At 41.9% G+C, this 18,066-nt stretch overlaps 1 protein-coding gene across 1 annotated transcript in view; it reads right to left on the bottom strand.

The window, feature by feature from the left end:
• The window catches only part of PEX7 (peroxisomal biogenesis factor 7), a 75,418-nt gene that overhangs the window by 13,614 nt on the left and 43,738 nt on the right, over positions 1 to 18,066 (bottom strand). The window contains exon 9 of the mRNA XM_019550188.1: positions 4,418 to 4,517. Within this exon, the coding sequence (XP_019405733.1) occupies positions 4,418 to 4,517 (100 nt within the window). The remainder of the gene's footprint in view (positions 1 to 4,417; positions 4,518 to 18,066) is intronic.

Here is an 18,066-nt window from a genome sequence, read left to right on the forward strand (position 1 = left end):
GCAGGGGGCTGGACTCGATGATCTTCCGAGGTCCCTTCCAGCCCTAATGTCTATGAAAAAAAAAAAAAAATCTGCTATCTGCCACCCTCGCCTCTTGCCCCATTCCCTGTCACCCCTGCACGTGTGCCTAACCCTAGTCACCAGTGCACCTCCCCCCAAATGCCACCTGTCCCCACCTGGTGCCTGCTCTCCCACTGTCCCACCCACCATTTACTTTCTGTGGCAACTCTGGCTCTGGGGCATTCAGCAGCAGTGGCAGTAGCCCTGACCCTGACCCATTCTAGCCAGACAGAAGCAGTGGCAGCAAGTCCAAACCCAACTGGGTCACGGTTGGGGCCGGAACCAGGGCTGAAGTAGGCACAGCAGGTTACGCAGTCTCCCCTGAATCCTCCCTTCACCATGCAGCTTCCTCTGTGTGATCCCCCACCTCCACCATGTGACCTACCTCATGTTCCCCCCACCGCACACCCCCACCCCACCACATGAGCCAACCCAGACTGGGGCAGGCAGCAGGTTGGCTCCAGCTTTGGCCCCAGGCCTGGAGCCAAGGTTACAGCAGCTGCTTGCCTAGGGCCAGTACTCTGCAAAGTACCAGTGCAGGGAATGCCTGCATGGGTAGTGCGTGGCACTGCAGACAGGTCTGTGGCACTATGCACCACACATCCACACTTGTCTGCATGTGGCCACTGTGTGCAATCTGATTCTAACTGTAAGTTTAAATAACTTAACTAAATTGGAAGTGGTTTTTTTATTTATCCTAGTATTTGGCACTTAACATGTTTAATTTCCAAGTTATACTTTTCAGCATCACACATTGTAAAAGTTCTGTTCTGACAGCTGTGCGGTTTGCCAGTGGTCTTTAATACATTCTGCATATAATCAGTGTTCTGAAATGGTTGGCCACTTACTGCCATTGTCCTTTAAAAAAATCACATAGCACTGCAATTTTAGAAATTGAATTGCAGTTTGTACTTCACAGACCTGCTTTCAGGCAAGCGCAGCCAAAGAAAGAGTCTTGCTCAACAGAGAGTATTCTTTTATGCCTTCCAATGGTTTCTCTGTTGCGAACAAAGTAGACCCGATAACCAAGCACAAGAATGAAGATAAGTTTTCAAACAACATCCAAGGCTTTCCTTTTCTTTATGTTTGTGTTACGAAGCAGCTTTACAATTACAACAAAAGTCTTAAGCGCCACAATTTTGCACTGTTTATGATATGTGAAGCAATTTATTTCTTCACAGACTTGTTGGATTTTTTTCAAACACCAGACAAAAGGAATTGAATTTTCACAACAGGATAAATTTGTTGTCTGTGGATGTTGTCACACATATAAGTATCAAATATCCCACTCAAATTAACATACAAAATTAATTTTAAAGTTGAACCGGCATTCAAGAAGTTCAGAGATTATCTGTTGGCAAGAGTTACTTTTTCAAAAGCTCCCGGTTAGCATTCACAATGTTGGATATAACCTAACTCAGGCTCCTGCCTCAGTGTCTTGGCACAATCTGCCCCAAAGGAAGGAGAGATGGCATAGTTCAGAAGGGTTAACCTCTGTCGTCTTGTTCTGTTTTTGTACAGGGCTTAGACAATGGTATTCTGGTTCCTCATTGCAGCTCTCTGGTGTTTCCACACAGTAATAAAAAAAACAACTTAAAGCCTGTTTGACCTTACCTGGAATATAATATCATTGCAGGATATGCTTATTTCCATTAAGCATACTGTTCTTATTAACTACAGATGAAACTGAATGCTATGCAAGTCTATACACAGTATATACTACTGAACTTGTAACCCTAGAAGAGAATGTGCCATAAAATCTCCTGAGAAACCAAATCCAGAGAACTCTGCCCAGATGAATTATACAGATAGTCAACAATTAGCAACAATTTTTTCGTTGGGGTTTGGAACAGTCACAGGAAAATTTGTATGTTTAGGGTGGACAGAGAATACCTTTCTTTAATTGATATCCAAATATATGGCCATGTGAGTATTCAATAGAGTGTTCTCAATGATGAGCATAAAAGCTATGGAAGGTCTCTATTTTGAACGAACCATTATAGTAGGGGTAAGACACCTTTTCCGGCTGCAGGCTGAAATGACCCACTTCAGACTGGAGGTGAGTGGGCACTAAGATGCTGCTGTTGCAACTGCTTATCCTTATGGTGGCACAGGGAAAGCGCCCACAGACAGTACCCCCACTGCTAAAGCCCCACAACTGTTAGCCAGATCCAAAGGCTCTGAGGGCTACATCCAGCCTGCTAGCTGCAGTTTTCTTACCCGTCTTTATAAACTTATTATGTTTTTCGGGGGATTTAAGCATTGCAAACATTTTGGCTAATGACACTAGCTGCCCACACAGTGTCAGAAGAATTTGGATCTAAGTTTAAACACTGTTTACAGACATAGTAAAAACCCAGTGCAGACTAGGCCTAAGGGAGTATTTTTTTCTGCTCATCACACATTTTTCACACGATACTTCTCGCCTTCTCTGCTAATGGGATCTTAAAAGGCTGTGATAAGATGTCAGACAACCTAGGCGGACCTCATAGAGTAATACTACCTCACTGTTAGGCTAGAATATTTGGATGCTGAAGAAATAGTGATGAGTATATTATTTAGCTGATTACCGTTTGCTTTGCATATGGTATGAAATATACTGTACCTGCCTGAGATCATCAGTTTTAATTTTGTTTTTAAACCAAAAAGCTATCTTAACACAACCTTGGGCTAAAATAAATAAATAAATCTGGTCTGGTTTAATTTGCCATGCACTTTTAATATTTCTGACAAAGCAAAACATTAATGCAAATTGCACTATGGCTCATCCCTTTTCTTAGGAAAAATGGCTACATTTGTGCCAATATTGTTGCAATTTAAGATGCACATTTCATCTTCAGACTTTGCATAAGCAACGAAGAGTCCCAAACAGAAATTAGAGAATGGCAGTCAGTGTTCCAACCTCTAAACTGAATCAGGACAGGACACGGCACATGGGGATTTCTGTTACGTCGATGGGGCTGGACTAGCTCACAGAACTGTGACTCTGGCATTTCTTTTCAGACTTTGAATCACATCCCCTCTGAATGCCCTCTCCAAGCATGTAATGAAACTCTATTGGATCTGCATAACACTACACCTGAGGCAATCAGCTTGCTGCAAAATTTGGACATAAAATTGTAAATACATTTCTCCTTGTTTTGTGATCATTGTATCGTATGCTAAAAAAAAAAGTTCCAACTGAAAGCTACAGTGATTCAGGTGCACATGCTATAGATTTTTTCCACTTACTTCTTATGTATAATTTTTGATTTATAACAAAAATTACAATAAAGTTGCAACAAACTGTTCCACCAATTTTGCAGCTCATTGTCATTGTACTTAGATGCCTCACAAATTAAAACCAAATAAATACAAAAAGAAATCCATAAACAAATACAAATCCAACCACATAAGAGCCACTTTTATGGACAGATTTGTAAACCATCACCCCCTTTCTCTGACATCCAAACATCCGAACAGGTATATGCCCTACACAGGCGTTCATTATACAGTGCCTATGTATATGTTTCTTTGGCCTTAAGGCATGTGCTGAACTATTCTGTACACTGTATTCATACTACAAAGTGAACATAAGCTTTCAAAGAATTCTTAAACGGTTGACTCTGTATGATTTTAAAGGTCTAATCTAGCTAGATGATGTCATATAAGCAATTAATTGATTAACAACTTACAGCCTAGTCCTAACAAAATCCTACACTCATGTGTTTTGAAAGGTACTGTAATTAAAATAAAATCAAATTGAACTCCCATTATAAAAATGATCTTGGGGCTTTTCCTGTCCTTGCCTGCTGATACCTATGAGCAATGGTCAAAGGAGCAAGCCCTCTTAGGCAGGCAACGGTAACTGTGGGGACTGTTGCTCAGTAGAACTGGCCACCGGGAACAATAGCTCTGGTATTCAGGGAAGTATCTACAGTTACTTCATGTCTGGTCAACATTGACTCCCATGAGACTCAATTCAAGCCCATCACCAAACCTCTTGTTTGTATCTGAATTCCTGTTCTTTGGCTCCTGATCTTCAGTTTTTATCCTGGTTCCACACCTCAGCTCCTTACAGCCATGTTAGGCACTTTGTACCCTTCTCTAGTACCCCAGTTGTTTCACATACAAAGTGGGCTTCAGCTTTCTGGTGGGTAATTTGCCAGATACAAATGCAAACCTGACATTTGTCTAACACACACACAAGTAATACATAATAATTAACCCATATGCATTTTATTTTAATCAGCATTCAGTCAGACCTTTCCCTAAGGCATTCCATGATCTGATGGCTGCTGTTGAGGATGGAGTTCACAGTTCAGTCATGTCTGTATGGCTTTAAATGAGTGAAAAGTAAATCCGTCAAAGCTATTACCTGACCACGGTTGTGAAGGCTTAAGTCTAGTCCACATGTAAACTCTGTGTGATGCTCCACAATTTCTAACAAGGGGTTAGGCTTGGAAAAGTCCCAGAATCTATAGAAACAAACAAACAAAAAAACCCATTACAGTAATTGAAAGACCATTCTTTAAAATATAATGCAGGATATTGATATGCCTGACACTGCCAGAACCTTTTCAAAAGCAAACCCATCCACTTAAACATAATTAATTCTATTTCTGCAAAATCCTCTGCTGATCTGCATAAATAAGAACTTCATTGAGGAAAACCATCTCCTTTTTTTTTTCCCCATTACAGAAACTGAGATCAGCAGAGCTGGCTCCAATGACCTGCCCTAGGGACAATCTTTAAAGAACTGTAGTCTGGGTTTCTTTACTAAGGGCCAGTGACTCTAAAATACTTTTCCCCTCAATACCTGCCAAGTTACATCTATAACACACACCCATACCAGGGCAACTCAAAACTTTGCTTCTTTTATTGTATTGTTCAGTTAGGGGATTTTTTAATTTTTTTTTTTTTGTAATTGAAAACCAGAAGTGGACAGAAATATACTGAATGCTCCTGTTCTCAGATTAATTTATAAGCACACTTCTCACACAACAGTATGTTGAGAGAACACAGTTATATTGCTATATTTTTTTCTAATGGATACTAAAGGGAACGTGTAACTTGCATTTTAATTTCACTGCAAATTTATTCATCCAAACTTATCCTCCTTGCCAAGTCTAGTCAAGACGACTACTTTGAAATATAAATCTATGGTATTCTAGTTTTAAACTCATTTCCCCAATACGACAGTAAATGGTAGTGATAATTAGCACTGTACAGAATGAAGTGTACATATTGGGGTACAATAAGAATTCTTTAGTATGATCTGGAAACATGTATTCAGTATCTTAATGAAATTTTTAGAAAACTGAAAATTGAGAAGAACCCTGAACCTAATAAAGGCACAAAAGTGACAAAGTAACTTAAGTTTCCATGATTCTCTGGTGCTGCTTGCAGGGAAAGAAAGTCTAGAAAAGGCTAGTGCTGCATATTTTACGTGGAATTATATTGCCCTGCACCTGGAAATGCTTTCTACACACATTATATTCTTTTGTCTTTTCCTCAACAGTCAAAGCACATCCTTATTCCCCTTTTGTGGAAGTGATTATAAAAAATAATAAAAATTCATTATCAAACCAGCTATACAGAATGTGAGGTACATTCATCAGATCAGTTAAGGTAAACAGCAAACACAGGAACCAAGAGAATGAGTTTGTTTAACCTGCCTGCACTATTTCCTTAATAAATGACCAGAATGGTATCGACACAATGGCTCACCCATAGCAACAACCCTCTTTACATCTTCCTAGTACCAGAAAGGCAATATAAACAGCTCATTTTACAAGGAACCAAGAGAAAAAGAACATCTCAGCAACTCTACCCTTACATTTGTCTGCTAAAATAGATAAGAAAGCAAAGTCTTGTAGCTAAGAACATGCGGTGACCTTCCTCAATGCATCGATTCTGTATTCTTTTGAGGGGAAGGCACCAAACAAATTTAAAATTTAAGACTGAGGGGGAATCTCCATTTTTTTGGAAAACAAGTTTAAAAGGCTTTCAGCTCACTTTGCTCAATGTTATAAAAATTATGTCAGGAAAAAGATTATTTCAGAACCTCACTGTCCAGGGCAAGTTTCACAGAAAACAATCTGGATAGGCCCATTGTTGTGATATAAAAATAGAGTAAGTCCAGGATTAGAGAGGCTATGAGGTTTAGGTGATTGAATATAAGATTGAAAAACATGAATACCTAGATTAAAGCTGACTCTGACACCAGCTTACTGCAGGAGATTGGGCAAATCAGTCATTCTCTGCAATTTGGCTGCTCCCAGCTGTAAAAATGGGCATAATGCCTACCTACTTCACAGAATGAAATCATGCTCATACAGCATTCTAAAGATTTAAAGTATCCCATGTTATTTATCATCACTAAAGATAACATCACCAAGGGTACATCTGCACAGAAAAACAAAGGTGTGTTTATAGCATACGTAGGCATTTGCATGATAGCTTTGATTTAGTTAGCATGGATAACAACCACAGTGAATGCATTACAGCATGGATTTCAGCATGGGCTAGCAACACATACTTGGGATTCCAGGCTAAGCTTATACCGCCAAAGGTGTCCCTAATATTTTTATCCAAGCTACTAGATGAAAGCTATCATGTGTATGCTTACTAGAGCCAAAACCACATCTTAATTTGCTTTGTTAGAAAACTTGTATTAAACCGATTGTTACACTGTTTAAATAGTTAAAATAAAGACTTGTAGTAACTTACTTTGCACTATTTATCCAGTTTGATTACTTTCTACATCTTCCTCCTCTTACAAAATGGCTATGCATTAAGGCCCCCTCTACAAGTTACAGCAGTGGTTTCCAACCTTTTTAAGTAGGAGATCATTTTTGGCATTTAAAAGCAACCCAAGATGTACCATGCACTGCCGCGACCCACCCAGCAGATAAGTTTGTGGGGAGAGAAGGATGGGGCAGATGGAGACAGTGGGAGGAAAAATTATTTGGGGGTGCACCTCCTCAGCAAGTAAATCCTGCTCAGCTGGGGCCCCACTCAACTCACCCCTGCTCCTGCCTCTGCGGCACTGTCCCTCATCGTGGGGACCTTGATCTAGCCCCCGTCCCTTCCCTTCTTCACGGACTGATCTACTGGGTTGGTGCATGTGTGTGCATACACACAGGCACTCAGCCCCCACACCAGCTTCGTATGGACTCCAACAGGCTCCAAGATCCACCGCAAGAGGCTCTGAGATCTACCGGTGGACTGAGATCCACTGGTTGGTGACCACTGAATTACAGGTATTGTGCAATTAATTGGTTAAATGTGCAACTACCTTAAGACGAGTTATACATGGAAAATAGCCATCACGACAAAAAAAGCTCAAACCAGGTATAAAGTTAGACCCAAAAATGTGTACTAGCTTTATAGCTGGTTGTTAAGCTTTACTTTACAGGTGTAGTGAGGTCCCCCTATTGCTGGGAGTCCTGTCAGGTGCTGGGGCTCCCAGCCAAACGGGTGCACAAGGCCCACCATGAAACCCTCAGGTTTGGGTGATTGGCAGCTGTGATACCCCAAGCCCAGGGTTTCATGCACCTCTGAGCCTGGGAGACTGCAGAAGCCATGATTCCCTAGCCTTTGGGGTTGGAGCTATGTATGACACAATAGCTACTTTGCCCGTTTAGTTGGTCTTAAGGTCACTGTGCAATTAACCAGTTAATTATGTTAAACCTGTAACGTGTAGAAGGGGCCTTTGCTGAGGAGAGTCCCACCCCAGGAGCTTGCTTCTTACCAATATCAGGCACCCCCTGCACCAGCAATAAGGCACACTGGGATCTAATGCACAATCCTACAGTCATGCCTCCTGCTGTGCATGTATGGCATGACAGGAGATATGATCACGTGGATTGTGTATCGGATCCTATCACACCTTCACCTGAATGTGCAGAAGGGGCTTAAGTTTCACTTTTTGCTGTTTTTCACCAGTTTCACCTTCTGAATCACACACATCAGCGCACTGCTTCAATAGAAAGCCGCAAATACTACAAGCAGCATGATTATTTAAAAGAAAAAAAACCTGCCATAAGTATACATACAATTACGCAGGAGTTTTTCTATTGTTCTTAAGTTCTATAAAACCAGTTTCTTTACAGCTTACATCAGATGAGACTCTTAGACTCAAGACACCCCTCAGAAAACACCAGCTCTTAGCTTTTACTATGGGTTGTTTTTTGTTGGGTTTTTTTGGGGTGGAGGGCAGGGAAGGTTTTGGTTTTCTGACTACAAAGCAACTCTTCTGTTGCAAAGAACTCAGAAAGACCACAACAGGTCGGAAAGTTTTTGACATTACAGATTCCTAATTGAATCTCTAGGTTTAGTTTGTGAATCATGTGTAAATGTTCCCACACTTAACAATGCTAATATTGTACAGCACTCCCCAGCACCCTCAAAAGGGTGTTATGGTAACCAAGCGTGCTGTGGCACCCCAGTTGGGAATCACTGAGTTACATTTTTAAAAAGTGTTTAACTATCTCAATGTGAGAAGGCATGTGCACCTACACACACATATCACTGGCACTGACATGCATCTGCTGCAGCAGCAAACATCATAGCAGGGCAGAAAAAAAAATGAGGTTGCCTTCTTCACTGATCCAGGAAACCCTCTGAAATCTAGAGCAGGTTATAACTATTCATTCCATCCAGGAAGAGCACATACCAAATGCAGAGACCACCTCAGCCTGACAAAGGGTTTTTAAACCCAAAAGCTTGCCAAAATTTTTCTTTCCAACTATTTAGTTCGGTCTAATAAAAGACATCAGATTCACCCAAAGAACCTTGAGAAGCTTCTTAGAATGTCTCACCTGTTCACAAGTAGGGAGCTGTTGTGAAGGTAGAGAAAGTCCTGGCAGGTAAGTCTTAAGAATAAGAAGGGTGAAAACCTAGGTTGAGGGAGGCAAGGGTTCACGAGCTAGCCAACAGCGTACCAGTTTTGATCAGAGAAACAGTTCTTATACTAACATGCAGCTGTAAATGAGGACCAGGTTAGGAATTAATCATAAAGGAGAGAGATTATAAACTACAGGATAGTAATTGATGAAAAGATGAACACACATGCCAACAGTTACACTGACCCCTGGCTTGTAAACTGACAAAAGAAAGCTGTTTGGTAATATCTTTTATTGGGTTAACCTTATAGCCACAAAAACATCAGAAAACTTTTTTTTGTTAGACTGATATTTAGTTTAGGCTATACTAGGCCTCTTTCCCAGACCTAAGGAAGTATATTGTTTGCCTAAAAGTTTGTCTGACATCTCTCCTAACTATAAAGTTGATTCAAGTAAAAGATAGCAGCAAACAAATATTACTTCTCAGATATTCCTTGGACCATCATGACTATAACAACCCTACCACTTGTAAACTGCAGAATATTTTTTTTAAACCTGCCTGCTTTAGTAGCCATTTCAGTTGAAAGCTTTTCAGGACAGGGACATGTCTTACTTTATATCTATTGAAACACCAGCACAAGGTGCTGGTATTATTGCTACATTAATTATAATCTTTGCAACTGATGGGAGTTCCTTTACTGGGTAGATTGAAGGCGCAGTTTACCTCTTCATATTCTCCAGTGGATCATTCCTATTTTTATTTTAAAAAGCATGAATGAGAGAAACATGTCTGAGGCTGTTATCATCATATATTACGTATATATCCTATTATATTTTATCCTATCATAAACCACACTTGAGAATCTGTAAATCCAGCAATTCTGGCACAGATCACAATTCCATCCACCAAGTCAGCTTTGCATGTGTTCTTCGTAATTCCTCCCCTCAGATGTACATACGTCAAGTAATTATCCTCCGTATTAAAAAGGAGGGTTTGCTTCTGCTTAACACAACAGCCTTCTGTTTGAATTGCACTGAACCCACAGTGCCAAATTCATCCCTGATATAACCTGGTGGAAGCCAATGGAGCTAGTTCTTGAATTAGTTTGGGGCATCCAACCATCTCCATAACAATATCAAATACAGGATAACTGCACTTCAGGATCAAGATGATGAAAAAGCTTAAATATATGGATGAAAACCATCTTTAACCAAAGCAAAAGAAAAATGAAAAATTACACCAAGGGCTAAATCATAGAGAATCAGCTCCTTACAGCTGTTTTGTCAGCAGATTCTTTAAGGACTCTGTTGCTGTGCTCTTCACTACAATGCTAGCTTTATTTTTAATTGATTTGCTATATGCTGCATTGTATTGTGTAATACAGTTCATCACTCATATAGTTAGAAGGCTTAGCATGGATCCCACTGTAACTAAATTGCATGTGTAAAATTCTCTTCTGTCACTCCATGCATGAATCAGTTTTGGCAGAACGGTGCACAGTAAATGCATCTTTTGTGCTGCACTTAACATTATATTGTAATTTTCCAAGTGCAATGTAACTTTGACAACATTTAAGCGTAATTAGAGACAAACATTCTTCTCTCAAAGATTTAAAAATAATTCTGTTATACAGCATGTAAACATGGTCCACTGGTAAAGTTAATAATTTGGATTCTGGTAGCTTCTAAAATACTCAGTCAGGATTTGGGCCCCATTGTGCTAGATGCTGTAGATCCAATTAAAAGATGTTTGCTGGTGAAATCTAACTAAGACATCTAAGAAAAAATGTGACCAAGAAACCCTCACTAACCATTCCCCCCATGGTTTTAGCCTCAAATTGATGCAAAATATTGCACTATACACTGTATAATGCAACAGTCTAATCTTGAGGGAACAAATGAATGTTGGTGAAGTTGACACAAGGGAAATAATGACCACCTTTTGGACAATTGAAAAAAAAAAAAGCCATTTTTATTGCTACTGCTAGACTATTCATTTGCCTGCAGCTGGGGATCCAACACTAATTCTCCCACCACACTGCCACAGGGATGTGAACGCTGTTAAAAGGGCAGACATGGTAATCATGGTACTATATTTTCTAGGCATTTCCCCATCTGTCCGGTATCACCACAGTCCCTACTAGATTGATTTCAACTAGGCATCTTATGTCTGCACCCTGTCTCTATTAAGAATGGTATAAGGCCTTTAGCTGCACTGGTTAAATCAGGTCAAATAGAAACATAGAGACAGACACTGTTATGCTTCATTCGCTCAATACTGCTGGCTTCCTTATGCATACAAGAGAAAGCTGGCTCTCTTCTTTATTGAGACAAGGTAATTTTCCTAGTGAACATAAATTTGCCTGATAACCACGGAAATGACTGCTGCAAATACAGCCTCTCTAATTCTGTTTATTTAAGCAAGCTCGATATAATTTCCACAAGAATGGCCGTTTAGAGAAATCTCTGCTGGCCTCTTAGCTTTTAGCTTAATATTACCAATACATGCAGTCCTCACACTTACAGTAGGTTATGTTACCGGAAAAGGCGCTGTAAGTCGAAATGATGCAAGTCAAATCTGATTTTCCCATAGAAACAATGTTATAATAGGGGGTTACGTTCCTGATCAAGGGCCTGATGCCCAACTTTTTATAGAAATGACCATAAACACCAGACTTAAATCAATTATTTAATTTTATTTAATCAACTATTCAATTTTACTACAGACTGTGTTGATTCTGGCTGTATAAATAATTACTCACACTGGGATGAAAGACCAAGAGACAGCAACTGCCAGAGTCCCCCATAACCCTGTGTTGACAGGAGTGGTGAGCAAGCAGAGGAGAGCAAGCTAGGGCATGAAGTCAGTGGGGATGGAGCCAGTACAGGAACTAGCATGGCCCCAGCACAATGGAGGCACAGTGGGGCAGCTGAGGCTAGGGCAGTGCATGAGCAGTGTGGGCTGGAGCACCCAGCTGCAGCAACAGCTATTTCTGGGCCCCTCCCTGCATACGGCACTTGCTCCCCAACTTACACTGCTGAGCAGAAGGAAGGAAGCCTTTCTCTGTGGAGCTCAGAGCTCTGCCTGGGAGCCCTGCACGCAGCCACCCTGCCAGGAGGCAAGGCACCAACCCTGCTCTCCCCCACCCCAGGGGCACCCAGGCCCCGAGACAGGCTGGTGCTTTTGCCCCTCTCTGAGGTCGTGGGAGTGCCATGCGTCCCCAGCCAGACAGGGGCATCCTGCTGCAGCACCCCACCTCCCTGGGGAGCAGCACAGAGGGGGCAGGAAGCCTGGGGGCAATCCCTGCCGCTGCTTTCTTTCTGCCATAGCCACCCCCACCCTCGCCAGGCAGGCAGCAGTCAGGGACCCCCAAAGCTGGGCCTCGCAGAGTTGCTGCCCGCTCACAGGTCGCTGGGGCTCTGCAGCCGGGCACAAGCCCTAGGGGTGCTGCACTCCACCATGGCTCAGCCCCGGCCCCAGCCCTGGCCCCAACCCTGGGCAGCTCTGCAGCCACACAGGCCCGGCCCAGCTCTGGGCCCCTCCTTGGCCAGGTGTGGATCCTGGGGCAGGCAGAGGTGACCCTGGCAGTGACCACCTGACCCCCAGCATGGGGATTACCGCAGCCGTGAGTCCCAGAGTAGGTTGCGGGTCACAGGCTGGATCCTCGTAGTTACAGCATGCCTTAAGTGCGAGGATCCAGCGCCACACTTAATGACATAGGTGTAAATCGCGGAGCACCGCAAGCGCAGATCACCACAAGTTAGAGCACCATAAGGCCTGCCTGTATTTAAGGAGACAGATCTGTCAATTAAAAAGAATATCGAAAATATAAGAATTCTGGATTGCAGTCGTCTCTAATATTATAGTGCCTATTCACTGTAACTGAAACTCCCTTTTCACAGATGGATGGAGACACCATTCCACTTTACAGGTCAAATTGCTGAACTGTTTTATGACGAACTTCCAGAGCTAACGTTTACTACATTTTAAAGAGACATTCTATCTAATTCACTGTAATAAAACTCCACGTGAAACAACAGCACCATTTGTAGGAACAAACCCATGGAATTTACATATCATTAACAGCATACTAAATGTAAGTTTATATGTTAACATATTTACTTCTATCCTACACTATTTGCTTTAAATCCATGAAGACACAAGTCAAAGGAAAACACTCTGGACAGAAGGGTGCTAGTAATTTTTAATAACCCTGTAGTGTTTAGTTTCATCACTCGTCAATATCTCCCAAACAACCAGGCATACTCATGATGTAGTCTGTATCAGAAAGAAGGAAGTTAATGAATATAAAGAATCGACAGATAGCAATCATCAAACCAACCCCATCCTCCTGCAAGAAAGTTAATGAAAAGAGGGGCCTAGTAATTTAGTATTTCCCAAGACACCTAGCAAATCTAGTATATTGGGCAGAGTACTGTTTATATGTATTTTTATGCATGCATGCATGATCAAGTGCACACACATATGCAACTATTCTACCAGTGGATATAGAGGTCATAAGAAATCTTTACTTATTATTATACCTACCTCCTGCTTTTTGTGGTTGAATTCACGTATAAATACTAGGATTAAGCAACGAAAGTAGGATTTCAAGCCAAACTTCAGACCTGGCTGTAAGAAAAACAAGGACCAGCCACAAACATCCAGGTCTGAACCTTCTAACTTACATGCCTGGAGAGGCTTTGATGCAGCTCATTTTTTAACATATAACATATTAAAATATGACTATCATAGTGTAATTCCTGAAGAAATCAAAAAAGTTCAGAATACTGAAAGATGAGTTTCTATACACTTGAATCAGTATCTATCAGAACACCTGAACCATTAAAATATCAGAAAGTGTGCTTACTGTGATGAACCTATTCATGAGCTTTTGCTCCATCAGAATTCATCTCTAAAGTTTTAGCATTGGCTCTAACTGGAATAATTTCATTATTTTTGGCCTTAATTTAGAGAGAAAAATGCTGCATTAGGCACAGATACCACACACCAAATCCAAACAGAGGGCTTGATAAATTAAAGAAAGTTATTAAGCTGGTATTCAGCCAGCTTTAACCTGCCTCTGCTGCAAAGAATTAATCATGTACATCTTGTGAGGTAGCTCAAGGTAAACCAATATTTCTTCCTCTCCACAAATTCAATAGCTTCGATAGTATTAGAAATTCAAACTCATTGTTCAGCTTTACGAGGAGATTATTAATATGTTTCATGGAACATATTACATACATTCAGCAATTCTCTTAAAGTGTCTTCTATATAAGGTTGATAACGTATTTTTACGAGAGAAACTGCTCATCTCTTTAAAAAATTATCTCCCTTGATTTGTGCTTTCCCAGAAGGGTGAAATATGCAAGTGAAAATCAGACCCTCACACATGGCAATCTGTTAGCATGGATGTCTCAGCTGACCACACTACTACACTACTTAAAAAGAGAGCGCTAGTTAGAAGATAGCCACTGTCACCGCCCTTAACATTTTCTCTTTCAGGCTTCTCTTTACAAGATCCATAAGTGGTTAAAAAGAGTTATTATCAATGGTGCAGAAAAGGAAGGGACACGCACATACAGGCCATGCCCACATAGGTATTTAGTGGTGCCCCCACTAAATCTGATCCAATCACAGATTTCTGAGATCACTCTATAGGGAATGCCCCTTATGCTGTGACTGAAGGTCTGGATTAATTCTCCTTACAGAAAAGTAAGCAATGTTTATTCAAACACTGTCCTACATATCTCAATTCACAGGCATAATTCTTGCTCCTTTTTTGTTATTGGCAGGAGAGGGGAGGGGTGGGATGAAAGGACAGAGAGAGGGAAAGAGAGAGAGAGAGAGAGAGAGAGAAAGGAGAAGTATAGATATCAGATGTTTGATATATTCCATACTGCATGCGTCTTTAAAAAATAGTCCCCAAACGTATTTGACAAACCCCCATTACAGAATACTTTGCTTCCAATGTTTTTTTTGGTAAAGTACATTTTTTTGTAAAGCCTTCTGAAAATTCCTTCCCCGTTGCTTCTTCTCTTTTTTTTTTTCAAATGAGGTAACAGCTTTAGAAAATTTCTACTAAGCTGAGCTTCACCTCTTTAAACCTGATCCCTTTGCCCCTGGTAAGAACAAGAAATCATTTGGACAGAAAAATAATGCCTCCAGTAAATTGTGGCATTTTGTAAAAAGGTCTGCAAGCTCTTACTTTCCAGATATTTTGGTATATAAGCTAAGAGCTCCTCTCATCTTTGCTGACAGCGTTCACCAATAAAATGTCAGGGCTGAAATTGTCCTAAATTTCTGTATGGCAGGAAAGTGTATTAGTGCCAACCCTGATTGGCACACAGTTAATATAAAAAAATGGTAAGAGCATGAGCACTACAAAATTACCCAAAGAACACAACCAACTTATTCCTATAATTATTAATTTTACAGCTTCAAAAAGGCCGTTTGAAGAAATTGGTCAAACCTTTTCATTCTGAAACAAGCAGTCTGAATGATCATGTTCGGCAAATTGGCTGCTAGCTGGCACTGTGTCAGTAATGGATACTAAGGATGCATAAATAACATCCTCCTGTGTACTCTGCAGTATTCTGTCCAGGAACACATTTTAGATATAAATAAAATTAAGCAATTTATATGAGAAAGTATGTTGAAGCAGCATGCTAGAAGGTTATGCCTGTGGATCTTACTTCACTTACACTTGTAGCATCTTAGTACCAACCACTGAAAGGGGTACAAATACTGGCAAAGTGCTACCACCCAATGTATCAAAGCAAGGGAATGACAATTATGGGGGGGGGGGGAATGGAAAAGGGTTTCATGAGTAAATACCCATAATTTAAGTGATGTTTTACTGAAGCTAGAATAGACCTCTACCTAGACTTGTCATTAAGAATTGTATAGCAACAGTACAACCTTACAGGTATTGGCAGTTGACGTTATAGATATTGCCTAAAGCAGTGGGGGCCAACATTTTTGGTAGATATCCCACAAATTAGCCCCACACCCTTCCTAAGAACTACTCCAACTCCTTTTCCTTGTCCAGTACACTGCTCTGATTTCTGCTTACTGCCCTCAACTTCCTGTCCAACTTGCTACTCTGTTTTCTGCTCCTTGTCCTATCTGCAACTGTGCTGCCTGTCCCCTTCCTCCCTGCTGCGTGCCATACACAAAGGCTGTCCATGCCACTTGTAGCATTAATACTAAAAATTGACCACCCCTGTCCTAAAGTTACCTTCTAATCTACAATAATAAAGGACAAGCAAGATTTTAAAAGAAATCAGAAAATTGTTTATAACAATGGCTCTGCAGAACACTCTAATGCAGTGGTTCCCAAACTTTTCCTCAGCATGACCCCATTTATGACCCCCTATCCTCAGCACAGCCCCTTACTCCCAACCTGCAGTCCCCTACCCCCCAGGCGCTCCTTACTCTCCACCCACAGCCCATTGCCCCCCCAGCGCCCAAGCCCCAGCTGCCACCTGGTGCTGCAGCCAGAGCAGAGTGTGGACCTTGACTCTCCTTCCCTGCCTTTCACCATGGGTAGCACAACCAGAACAGAGCCCACGGAGGGGAAGGATGTGGGCTGCCCACTGTGGGCTCAGGGCTCCCCACTGTGGGCTCAGGGCTCCCCACCCTGCTGCCCTACTTTCAGGGGTCTCCGTGGACCAGAAGGCAAGACCCAATGCGGGAGGGCGACGAAGCTTGGTGCCACTGCTGGGAGCCCCATGCCAGCCATACCACGATGGCAAGGTGCCCCCTGCCTGCCTGGCAGCAGCGGAAGTGGCAGCATGAAGTCACACCCCTGCTGTTGCTGGGCGGTCAGGGGACATCTCGTTATTGCAGTGCGGCTAGCGTGGAACTCCTGGCATCAGCACCAAGCCTCCCTGCCCCACTCGGCTGTGGACGACCAAGGGAGAGGCAGCAGGGTGAGGAGCCCCAAGGCCTCAGTGGACATCTCACATCCACTCCCACCTCACACACAAATCTAGGGGGCACACGCCTCCTTCCCTGAGAGTGTGCACAGTGGCAGGGAGTTCCCTGGGCGAGCCACCCATTGCTCCATCCTGCTCCCCCAGCCAGGCCCTGCATTCCTGCCCCAAGTCTATGCACAAGCGTGGCTGGGCAGTACCCCCAGCCCTAGCCTTGCCCCATTTCCTCCCTCCCTCACTGCAGGGGTCTCAATCTGCCCTCTCCCACAGACTTACCTGAAGGGAGCTGCAGGAGCTGCTCTCCACACTGCCTCACTGCTACATGCATGTGCACATACATGCACATGGTGCCCCCTGCCTGATTGCCCTCCTCCTGCTCCCCCCAGGCCAAGCAGCCCCTTGCAGACTGGAACTCTGCCATCCTGCAAGAGGAACCCATAGTTTCCTGCTTTTTTCTCCTTTAAAAGAGAAAATCTGTAATGGTCTCAGCAATCCCCATTTTTTATCTATGCAATCCCATTTTTTATCATTTAGCACCACTCTCTAACCTGTGAACCAGGCTGTTTGGAAAAAATATATTGGAGAGTCCTGCTTTCTTTTACTGTACATAAATTTCACTGTAGTGACAAACTGTCTGTGTAAAATTAAAAAAACAGAACCCCCAAAAACCAACACCTTCCCCCACCCCCAGATTTCAGGCTTAGCAGGTCTCAAGGAAATCGCTGATCATCTTACCTGATAAGGTATGAAATACAATACTTTTTGAAAGTAACGATCAGAATTATCAATCAACAGGTTTATTCAAGCTGTCAGCATAGAAGCATAAGAAATCATAGTGACAATCATGGATATCAGGTACTCTTGAAGAACTTCTGCACACACACAAACATTAGACAAGGCTTTTTCTTTTAGTATTCCTGAATTTAAATACTTGTATAGGTAACCACAGACAATACATTTAAAGCAATTAAAATAAATCACTTTTACTGCTATAAATTTGACAAAAAAAGATAACTAAGAAAGATTAAAAGATCACAAGAAGTATGTAATAACCCTATGTTCTGAACACTTAGAAGACAGAAAAAATTTCCTGTGAAACTACAAATAAGGCGACAGTATGTTTCTGCTTAAATCTTGTAACCGGGGGTTACAAGAAATAATGGCCACAAGCTAGAAGAGAGCAGATTTAGATTGGATATTAGGAGGAACTTCTTCACAGTTCGAGTGGCCAAGGTCT

Source organism: Crocodylus porosus, unplaced genomic scaffold, assembly GCF_001723895.1.
Source record: "Crocodylus porosus isolate Cpor-Errol unplaced genomic scaffold, CroPor_comp1, whole genome shotgun sequence".
Taxonomy (NCBI): domain Eukaryota; kingdom Metazoa; phylum Chordata; order Crocodylia; family Crocodylidae; genus Crocodylus; species Crocodylus porosus.